The sequence below is a fragment of the Zophobas morio genome, unplaced genomic scaffold (assembly GCF_036711695.1).
Source record: "Zophobas morio isolate AGI-343-1 ecotype UQ-CSIRO unplaced genomic scaffold, CSIRO_AGI_Zmor_V1 ptg000024l, whole genome shotgun sequence".
Taxonomy (NCBI): Eukaryota; Metazoa; Arthropoda; class Insecta; order Coleoptera; family Tenebrionidae; genus Zophobas; species Zophobas morio.
Window position 1 is genome coordinate 8,131,091 of NW_026972129.1, and position 11,291 is coordinate 8,142,381.

Here is an 11,291-nt window from a genome sequence, read left to right on the forward strand (position 1 = left end):
TAAACTATATCTATTATCGTCGAATAAATTCTCAGCTTTATTTAATAAGATGTAATTTTTTACTTCCCGAATGTAGGATAGTCTTGTGGTAGTGTCCATCCAGCGGATTGCTAATTTTTATCGACGTTTCATATCGCTGCTAGATTATGAAAAAGGATTACTTCCGTTGGCAATAATCTCCTAAATTATTGATCACTGATAGGATTGCTGTGAAATTTGAAATTTTAGGGCTCGGTTAATCGCGATTAACTTTTAATTGAAGTCCGTTGCTATGCAACGTGCATGTTTTAACCAATCACGGGTTCATATTCTACATTTTAATCCCCTGTTAAATGAATCGAAGATTAATAATAGTATTTAATTCGCTTTCTATAAACCGCCCATATCGTATAGATTGTACAATAAATCTCAAAATTTTCCTGTGTAAATCCCATATCAAAATATGTATATACATATTCATAATTTGTTACTACAGATAATTCGCCACACCTCGATAACCAACATGTACAGCACATTCATAAATGTTTTGTGCATCCAGTGACCATTTGCAACTTCTTAATAGTGGTAGCATTATATATTTCTATTAATACATTAGTAATATTTATTATTCTTACTACATTAGTAATAGACTAATCGCAGATTAACGAATGGTAGAGATTTTTAAAGTTTTAATTAACATGATTAATATATCGTGTGTCAGAATAATTATAACATTTGAACTTTCCTTGCTATTAATGTATTTTTAGTTATATATTCCGAAAGAGGCGGAACACTTGAATGTAAGTTTAAAAATACCGCCCAAATAGTGCCATCTTGCGCGTATTATCTAAACTTAACTTTGCTTCCTGTAGTTCTCCCATATGTCATTTACTGTTTTTCTTCCTGGATGTTCACGAAGAAAAAGTGCTGTTGTTGAATTTATGTCAAATATGATGTCAAACGATCGGCCATGGGATTGAATAAAAATATTTTTGTAAGGCAGCATTTTAATTAAAACTGTAATTAGAATCTATTACATATTATCGACAATTTATCTATTTTAAGTAAGTACGTTGCACTTGACAGGTCTGATAAGGTTATATAGTTTTGTTGAATTGTTTCAAATTATTAGTGAAGAAATATTAATCAAAATGTTGTAGTTAAATAATGAACTCTCACAGAGGGAGAGGCCGAGGAAGAGGCTTCTACAGAGGTCGAAGCACTCAGCCACCGCCAAATATGAGGAGTTCTCGTAGTGCCGATGTTATAATACAACATGACAATAATTGTTGCAGTGCAGCAGATATCATTTTAGAATTAGATCCAATGAGTGCTGGCTTCTTGAATGAGTTGAAAAATATGTGGAACCTACGTAAGTTATGGAAAATATTTAATAATGTACCTACGTTTTGTTAATTTGTTGACAGTGAAGAAAAGCCCTCAAGTAGTAAGCAGACTTCATCAACATTTTAATATGTGTACCAATCCATATGAACAGACCATACGACTAATGTACAATTGTCAAGAATTTAATAGTGCAAAAAGCAAATCATTACCGTTTTTTATTATCGAAGAATTCAAAAACTGGAGTGCAAATTGTAGAAATAAATTTAGGCATCTTTTAACGCCCAAATTGAAGATTGATGTGTTCAAAGTAATATCAATGCAAAATTCTTTAAATTTAATAAAACTTGTGGTAGATGGTTATGAAATGGCCGAAAGTGGAGATATTTTTTTAGATGTCATAAAATGTATGATTGAAAGGAAAAAATACAAAGAGGTAATATAAAATAGTGGCTTGTATAAAACTTCAGATTTATGGACACAAAAATATCATATTTATAAAATAATATTTTCACTCATCAGTTTTATTTTAGGCTTGTCAAAGTGCTGTTTTGTTTAAACTACAAGATAAATTTACACTGGAGGATTTTGTTTTACCTCTTATTTTACAAGACAAAATGTATGGAATAGATGATTTCTTAACTGCCAGCCCTCGCCATCAGGTTGAACTGGTTACACTTTTAGATTCAACTTTAGGCAAGCCATCAGTTAGAGATGCCTTAGCGTCATATGTGTTGTAAGTAGTGTTTTTAATATTTTGACGGATTTTAGTGATGTTTAATTTAAGCAAACTCAATGTTCCTGATGTAAAATGGGATAAACTACATGCAAAACCTTTTAAAAAGCTGATAACTAGACTTGTGAAAATGTTCAAACTTCCCAATGATATCACTCCCAACTTGAACAAAAAAAGAAATGAAGGGGCTTTACAGTTCCTACTTCACAAACGATACTTTGAAAATTCTTTTGGTAAGTAACTATAGTTGAATAAAAATTGGATTATTTTGTTCAATTATGTTAGCCAAAACCTAACACATTCAAAGTTAGAAAGACGGTGTCTTATGCGTTAAAAATAAAAAAAGTAACAACTAGTGAGAATGCGTTTTCTTCAGTTTTACTGATTCACTAAGGGTCTGTCTGTTGTCTCTGTTGATTTTATTAGACATATAATTTTTGAAACAACCGGACCAATTTTTATCAAAATGTCTATATGCTAGGAATATCGTGTAGAGGGTAAAACGTACCAAAATTTGGCTAATTATCCGCAACAAGAATTTGATGACATCCCCTCACTTTTATAAAATAACGTACCTATGGTTTATAAATCCGCCTTGATTTTTTACTCTAGACATCTAAATTTTCGCAAAAAATCAAAAACTGCATCATCACATTTTATAGCAGTATAAGAGCACTGACGTATGATGAACTCCGTGACTGTGCCGCAAAAATGTTGCATTATTAACGCAAAGACCACTGGTTCGATTTACTCACGGGCACATTTTTTTTATTGATGAAATTAAGAACGATTCACCCCATTTTCTCGAAAGTTTGGGAATGCAGTAATGTTGCGCCTGCCTATATTTAGTAATAATAAAATAAGAATTATAATAGCACCTACTTAACTTACCCAAGGCAAAATTCAGAACATTTTGTTCCATCGTAGCTTAATAATTTTAGTCGCCTTCTGCTCTGAGAAGACAACTTGCTACGTGCTTAATTGTCGCATTATTTCGATGTATAAACAAACAATCGAAGACATACTGATAATATATTTTTACTTCCGGGGCGTAAGGGAAGGAAGTATTGTAATCGAGTCCGTCGGCTGACTTTCTACTTTTACGTTTTCTCGACCTTTTATGACCCCTAGCGTACGAAGAAATAGATCTCCTTTTTCCCTTTATCTGCCTGTCTGTTTGTCTGCCGTCGCGGATTTTTATTAGACAGATAATCTCCGAAAGTACCGGACCGATTGTTGTCAAATTTTGTATTTATACATATTAGGAATATCATGTAGATGGTAAAACGCTAACCATAATTTTTCCAATCATTCCCATCAAAAACATGATGACATCCCCGCAAAATTTTATGTAATTAATCAGTGACGGCTCGTCAGGGACGGCAGGGTCGGCCAGGCCGTACCAAATAATTTGAGAAGTAAGAAAACATTTTTTTTTTGAAAATCCAAATTTTTTATTAGCATTTTTGAAAGACTGATACTATAATTTTTAAAAATTAAAAAATTAATAAACATAAATAAATAAAAATAATTACTATTAATTTCTAATAAGGAAGACACAATTTAATGTTTTAAATTCATCCCGGAGAGAAACTATTTTACTATGTCAAATGCCTATATAGACACGGGCCCGGCCGGCCGATGCGTTGAAAAATTACCAACAGGAATCTACGAGCTACGGCTTTTGCTTTCCGATCGGTATATGGCTGCGTTAAGTTACAATTCTGGCGTAGATTGAAACACACAACATCGGCCCATGGCGCTCTGGCCGATTTTGCCGCAGACGCAGACGACACCGTGGATGCGGCGCGCTCGTTTCTACTTATCGCTCTTTTATTTTATTCATTTCAATATTTACAGTTTTTCATTATTTCATAAATTATTAAAAACTGATTAAAGAATTATGCATGTCAAGCATAGTTTCAAAATTTAAGAAAGTCGTTAATAATTTAATTTAGTTGGGTAAAATTGGATGATTCAAACAATAATGCAATCTTTTTATCAATCAGTTGATCATATATATCTTAATACGGTATATTCCTAACTGTAGAGTGTTGAAATTGTATTCATCTCCTGTAATAAAAAATATTTTACATAAAATAGTCCGTGAATTCCCGTATAGTTTCCACCCGCGGTCGGCCGGCCGGCTCGGTTGTAGCAATTCAACGTACTTGAACGATTAGTAAACCGAAGATGAACGAACGATGAATATTTTTGACCAGTGTTGGTTGCACGTTGCACGAAGCGCTTGATTGAATTGGTAAATAATTAAATATATTTATATTAATTCGTATAAAAACTCACGATGGACACTTTTCGCAATATAGTTGACATGAATGGCGACTTGGTTAATTATTTATTAATACATAAATTTAAAGAACTAACTTATGGCCATAAAGTTTTTGTGAAGCAACGTTAATTATCAATTTGATTCAAACGAAGCCTGGTCATAATCGTGCATTTTCTAAAACACTCTACTGTAAATATCCTTCGTTAGCTGGCAGCGAAACACGTAACAAATTATTTTTCTGGTATTGTTTATTATTTTCAGAATCTAAGAACCCTTATAATTCTAGTGGTTGTGATAATTTAAAAGAAGTTCATCGTGCACGGGCCAAACGCAAAATTTCTAAGGAGCATACTTATTTGACTCTAAAATTTAAATTGTTCGGAAAACACAATATCGCGAATTCGTTGGATAGTGCCAGACACGAATACATATATAAATAAATACAATGAGACTGTTCGAGAAAACAGAATTATGGTAAAACATTTAATAAATATGATTATTTTTCTATCAGCACACGAAATGGCATTTCGAGGTAACGACGGAACAAGTGGTTCGGATAATCAAGTCAACTTTAAGCAGTTAGCAAATTTTTTAAAAAGAATTCGAAATGAAGATCATTATTTTCAAAGATATATTCTGATGTTGAAGAGATTGCTACTTTAAAATTGCTGATATAGCTCCTCCATCTGCGAAACGGCGTAAAACTGATTTAACGAATGACAATGACATTTTATTAACTAAAAAACTAATTAGAGTTATCCTCATGTTTGGCCGACCCACGTTTTTTTGGCACGAGCCGTCACTGTAATTAATATATCTTAAATTTTATAAAATATTATACTCCCACACTTGTGTTTTGTGAATCCACCCTGCTTTTGTTTATTATTATTATTATTATTGTTCAGCATCACTCTTCTTTTACCACATAATACGTCGTAATAGCAGAAAATGGCTCAGGTATGTGTATATGTGGTTTCCAAACAGAAGAGCCGGTTACGATTCCCGGCGTTTTCAACTTTTTTTCCTTCAAATCAGAAACAGCACACCCCATTCTCACAATGTGAGATTACAATAATAGAATAGATAACTGTTATTATTATTACACGGCAGTTTATCCATGTGCTTTACAACGCATTCATATTTTTCCATTATTATTGGTAGTATGATTCATTAATGAATGCCTAAAAAAGTCTCTCCCGGAAACTACAAGAATATCGTGTAGGTACTGCATCAGTTGCTTATCGGCGGAGTGACCATCGCCGTCGCGCCCAGTCATATAAACAATTCGTCCAAATATAAAAACAAGCGTGATCTGGATGCTGTAGCGAAGTAAAGTGTGTTACATCACTGAATGTTGAACACAAATGTAGTCTAGGGTTACTTATGCACAACTTCCCTCGCCTTTGAAATATAGTCGAACAAATACATAGTATAGCTTTGTCTAGATAATGCCAACGTGGTTGGCAAAATGCGTCGACAAATATTTTATGTTTTCGGTATTGTGGGAATAAATGTTCTAAAAAATACAAAATGTTCGAAAAATTATAAATTTTATTTTTACTTCCTGAGCGTAAGCACAGAAAGTATTGTAATCGAGTCTATCGGGGGGCGACTGGCTATTTTTTATGTTTTCCCGACATTCCATGACCCAGAGAGTATGAAAAATTAGGTCTCCTGGTATTTGTGCCGTCTGTTCAAATTTTTTTATTAGGCAGATAGTCTCCAAAACTACCGGACCGATTGTATTTTATATGTATGTTAGGGATATCGTGTAGATGGTAAAACGCTGACCAAAATTTGCCCAATCTCCCTATCCATGTCATGATATCTCAAAAATGTTTATAATAAATTTTATAAAATAACATACTCTTGTATTTGTTTTATTGAATGCAAATTCGCAAAATCAATTTTCTAAATTTTTCAAAAAAGCGGGATTTGTAGTACTGTACTTCGGGGGCGAGAGAAGTCACTTTCGACCATTTTTTTTTTTTAAGAATGTGAAACCTTCTCGGGGGTCCCAACTGTCTTTTTTAAAACTGTAAAACCTTCTTGGGGACGCCAAATGTCTATCTTTTTTTTAATGTGAAAACTTCTCGGGGGTCTCAACTGTGTTTTTTTTATCTAAAACCTTCTCGGGGGCCCCAAATATATGTTTTTAAGAATGTGGAACCTTCTCGGGGGTCCCAACTGACTTTTTTTAAGAATGTGAAACCTTCTCGGGGCCCCAACTGTCTTTTTTTTAATGTGAAACCTTCTCGGGGGTCCCAACTGTCTTTTTTAAAAATGTAAAACCCCTTCTCGGGGGCGTTAAATGTCTTTTTTTTTAAGTGAAACCTCGGGGGTCCCAACTGTCCTTTTTTAAAAATGTAAAACTTTTTTGGGGACGCCAGATATCTTTTTTAAGAATGTGAAACCTCTCGAGGGGCCCAAGTGTCTTTTTTTTGTTTTAAAAATGTGAAACCTGCTCGCGGGCCCCAAATGTCTTGTTTTTTAAGAGAGTGAAACCTTCTCCGGAGTACCAATTGTCCTTTTTTAAAGAAGGCGAAACCTTCTCGTGTCTTTTTTTAAGAATATTAAATCGTTTCGGGGCTCCAACTGTCTATTTTTAAGCAGGTGAAACCTTCTTTTTTTTTGTTGCACTGTGACTAGTACCTTCTAGAGGTTATGACGAAAAAGTAAAATCCCGCAAAATCAAATTTTATCACTTTTTCACAGAAGCAGTATTTGTGGGACTGTACTTCAGAAGCGAGGGAAGTTCTGCCGAAATAACTTTCGACTAATTTTTTCGCTTTGGTTATAAGTTTTAAATATATTTGACATTGCCGGTGCCTGTGCGGACTGCGCACTCACGCAGGGTCTGCGTGTACTTTAACAGTCCGCACGTATTTTTATTAAGCCCCGACGCAAAAAGAGGGGTGTTATTATAACTTTGACCCCTTTGTCTCTCTGTGTACAGTCTCCCAAATGGATGAACCAACTTCAATGCATATTTTTTTTGTATGAAAAGCGGGTTTTAACTTATAGGGGTTGCCATAAAGAAATAAAATTGGCAAAATTATTATTTTTTTATTTGTCGAGGAAGCTGTAAACTAAAGAAAGGTGCCCTTCGAAGGCTAGTTATTAAAAACAAATTCCTGTCGTTGGCGGTCGATGTGCGATTGTTCCGAACAAGTACTATTTCTACACCCTAAACAAAATGTTTAAAATAATACAGTTAGCAACGTGCGGCACTTAAGTCAAAGACGATCGTCATTTCCAGCGAGAAACAAATGAAGTCCGAGGATTAAGTCTGTCATAAAATCGGTTTAAAATAATTTCGGTGGTCTAATTCATGCACCTATTGTTCTTTAGTGCATCTGTTGTTAAGTGGGTAATTTTGTTTGCAAAGTATTTCGTTTTGAAGTCCGATGGAAAGCGCCAAAGATAAGCTAAAATAAAAAAGTTTGCGTTGTTTGGTGCTACACAATCCATCCAGAAGATTAAATGATTCGTATTCACTTGAACTTTTTGTGATTACTTGCAACTAGACGAACGTTTGTAAAAAATGTTCCAAAAAGAAAATCATCAATGTCTTCAATAATAGAAATCATAACTTTATTATAGAACATGTGGAAACAAAAGAAAAGTATAAAAGGTTATAATACTCAACGTTTGCGTAAATTTACAAATATTCAAGTGTCCGGGTTTTTTTGTCAGGCAGTGTATTAGAAATGTTAAAAAACAAACACAAAATTAACATATTTTTAATGTTGAACACTTTCCTTATTTTGATGTTGATAGTTTTGAAAGTTTGTATGAGTTCCTTCCACAAGAATATAATTTCGAAAAATGTGGAAGAATGTGTTTTTAAAAAACTACCCTTACATTGTATCGAAAAAGTTTGTGGGCAGGTTATATTTAAAATTTGATAAATAAGATCCGGTTTGCAGAAGCTCAGTTAAATATTTGATTGCGATTAAATTTTTAACACGGCGTTAAAGTACTACGTGACGGACTTTACGCCAGTCAGATGTGCTAAACGCCTCATTAAATGCGTGATTAATTTAATCTCAGTTAAAATTTTCTATAAACTGGTCCTGGGTGTGTTAATAATGGAGATATTAAAATCTGAAAATTTATTGAAAATTCCATGAGCCAAACGCAGAGATTCCTCATAAAACTGAATTGATTTTCAGAATAGTGATTTGTTCTTCATAGATTTTATGCACATTTTGAAAAGAAATTAAAAAAAGATGTGACTTGTGGCTTTCGGCATACATAATTTTTTACTGCATTTTTTAACTAGCTGTTGTGCACTCCACAAATTTTATCTTTATAGGCGATGAAAGTTGGAAAGAAATGGTTCAGGAAGCCATTGGAGACGATGAAGAACTCCAAAAAGAACTTGTAGTACAAGTTTGTATTTACGGAGACGTTGCTGAAGCTCTTAGATGGGCACATTTTTATAACGTTGATAAACAGTATTGGCCGTACAACGTGAGGATGTTAGAAGAGAATCCTGACGAAGAGAGGTGCATTGATTTTTAATTATAGGCAGTAATTACAGTTATTTTTTAATCTCCAATTCCTGTAGATTGCATCAGAGAAATATTGTGCCAGATGAAGATTCTTGGAGTAATGAGGAACTGCAGACTACTGAACCTACCGATTATCATCAGTTTCCTTTACCATTTAGTAATATCCATTTGATAGATACAGAAGAGTCTTTTGAACAATTTCTAGATAGAGGATTGCAAGTAAGATTTTGAAGTGTCTTTAACAGTTTTAAAAGTAAGATGATTTGTTGCTAGGATGTTGACGTGGTAGGCGTAGATTGTGAGTGGAAACCAAGTTTTGGTAGCCAAAAAAATGAATTAGCTTTAATGCAAATTGCGTCTCGAAAAAACGTGTTCATACTTGACATTATCAGTATAGGAACCAAAGTGCCACATTTATGGCAAGAACTTGGCAAATTCCTTTTTAATAATTGTGATATTTTAAAGTTAGGGTTTGGGTTTACTAGTGATATTTTAATGATTAAACAGTCTCTCCCAGAACTTAATTTTACACCAAAACAAGTTGGATTTTTAGATTTACTGTCACTTTGGAAAATATTGGAGAAATATCCCAAAGTTGTACTGCCATATGAAGGTATGTTGAGGTTTATCTTTAAATTGACTTTGTTCGACGTTATCCATTCCAGTGCAGAGTAGTGGACCCAGTCTGGGGACTTTAGTACATCATTGTCTGGGTCGTCCATTGGATAAATCTGATCAATTTTCCAATTGGGAAAAGAGACCCCTGCGCAATAGTCAACTTGTATATGCTGCACTTGATGCTTATTGTCTTATCCAAGTTTATGACATCTTAAAATCCTGTTGTGAAAAAGGTGGTTTTCCCTTTGAAGAAACTTGTTATAATTTAATGACCAATGAAAAAATGCCCAAAAAGAAAATGAAAAAGCCTGTCCAGAAAAAGGTAAATAGATCATCAAAAGTACGAAAATTACTATCTTTGCTTTTAGCAGCAACGACCGTCTCAATCCGATGAAGAAATTCCACAACCTGCTTCTCCCCATTTAAATCAAGTGCCAGCTACGTCGATTAAAGTTGTCTGTGATACAATGCTGCAAGGTTTAGGGAAAAATCTTCGAAGATGCGGTGTTGATACTGCCATTCTTGAAAATCACATGGACCATATGGAGTGTGTCAGGTATGCTCAAGATGAACAACGATATATCTTAACCAAGGGAAATGTTTTCAATAGAGTGAGTTTTAGAATTAAAGTTACCTTAAATATTGACATTTTATAATTTCCAGTTGTATGGTTGTGTCCCACAGGGACATTGTCTTAAGATCATTAGTGACGATGTAGATGAACAATTGAAAGAGTTTATTGATTATTACAAAGTTAATGTGACCAAAGACGATGTGTTCAGTGTATGCCAGGTAGTAATTGTGTTGACCTTACGTTACGTTAAGTTTGATATAATTTGCACCTCGCAGGCATGCAATGGTAGAAATTTTATTCAAGTATCACATTCAACAATGCTAGCACTAAAGGACTCCCACGATTCGAGAAAATACGCTCCACCTGATGAAGACAACGATTTGGAATATCTAGATGAAGCTACTGGTTTCTCCAGTGATGAAGAATATGACGCTGAACCAGGTGCCCCGATTCAGTCAACAAGAAAGTGGGATCTCTGTAACGTCTCTAGTATTTGATTGTTTCTTTTCGTAATATTCAATTTACAGATTGCGATGAAAAAGTTGACGTTGGCTTATGTGCAACTCGTAAAGGCGCCAAAATACAAATTACATCAATACCGGATGGTGTTTTAGCGAAAATGGATCCTTTCTACGTGTGTGAAGATTGTGGTAAAGTTTATTGGGACGGTAGTCATTTGGAAAGAGTTTTAACTGGCCGACTTCAAGGAATTGTGCAATGAGATAGTTACATGCATAATTATTATAGATAGTCTATTTTATTACTTAAACTATGCTTATTTCGATGTCATTGCATTTTTTTACTATACTTAGAAAATAAAAATAAGCAATTTCTTAAACGAAATTCGGTTACAGATTTTTAATTTTGTACTATTTTTGTTAATTGAAGTCAGTACAGAGAGACTTTATATAAGTACATAAAGTAAAAACGTGACTAGTATTCTTTTATATTTTAAGGTACAATAATTTGAATTTGTGGTTTTTATTGTTCTGTTCATTCATTGTTGAACAGTTTTTATTATTAAATAAATAACAAGATTTGTTTTTAAATTTTAGGCGTTCTTATTTAGTAATATAGATTCCTTATCCGCTTATAATAGTACATGATAACAAAAAATGAAAGTTGAAGAATTCACCGAAATTCTTTGCTTGAATGAATAAATGTGACTTGACACAAGATTAACGTACGTTATGTTACAGTTACGGATTATACAACGACATGGCGTAAAGCAAG

The 11,291-nt window shown here is 33.8% G+C and overlaps 1 protein-coding gene across 3 annotated transcripts; it reads left to right on the forward strand.

Moving 5' to 3' along the window:
- The first annotated feature begins 869 nt into the window (after window positions 1-869).
- Window positions 870-11,107, forward strand: LOC135135026 (exonuclease mut-7 homolog). 3 transcript variants are annotated; one of them, XM_064063961.1, is made up of 13 exons: window positions 870-1,043; window positions 1,140-1,351; window positions 1,407-1,759; window positions 1,857-2,059; window positions 2,111-2,292; window positions 8,668-8,860; window positions 8,923-9,085; window positions 9,140-9,479; window positions 9,532-9,806; window positions 9,853-10,095; window positions 10,148-10,276; window positions 10,334-10,535; window positions 10,586-11,107. In XM_064063961.1, the coding sequence occupies exons 2-13, from the start codon at window positions 1,147-1,149 to the stop codon at window positions 10,777-10,779; spliced, it is 2,682 nt and encodes an 893-aa protein (XP_063920031.1). In that variant the 5' UTR covers window positions 870-1,043; window positions 1,140-1,146; the 3' UTR covers window positions 10,780-11,107. The 3 variants fall into 3 exon arrangements, with proteins under 3 accessions (XP_063920031.1, XP_063920032.1, XP_063920033.1); XM_064063962.1 differs by having other exon boundaries at window positions 9,856-10,095; XM_064063963.1 differs by having other exon boundaries at window positions 1,161-1,351.
- The last annotated feature ends 184 nt before the right edge of the window (window positions 11,108-11,291 follow it).

What these genes read in the sequence shown, in the direction of transcription:
- LOC135135026 (XM_064063961.1), top strand. Translation starts at nt 1,147, where the DNA reads ATGAACTCTCACAGAGGGAGAGGCCGAGGAAGAGGCTTCTACAGAGGT. An exon ending in TTCTAGATAGAGGATTGCAA is followed by an intron (nt 9,086 to 9,139) that starts GTAAGATTTTGA and finishes ATTTGTTGCTAG; the next exon opens with GATGTTGACGTGGTAGGCGT. An exon ending in AGGGAAATGTTTTCAATAGA is followed by an intron (nt 10,096 to 10,147) that starts GTGAGTTTTAGA and finishes TATAATTTCCAG; the next exon opens with TTGTATGGTTGTGTCCCACA.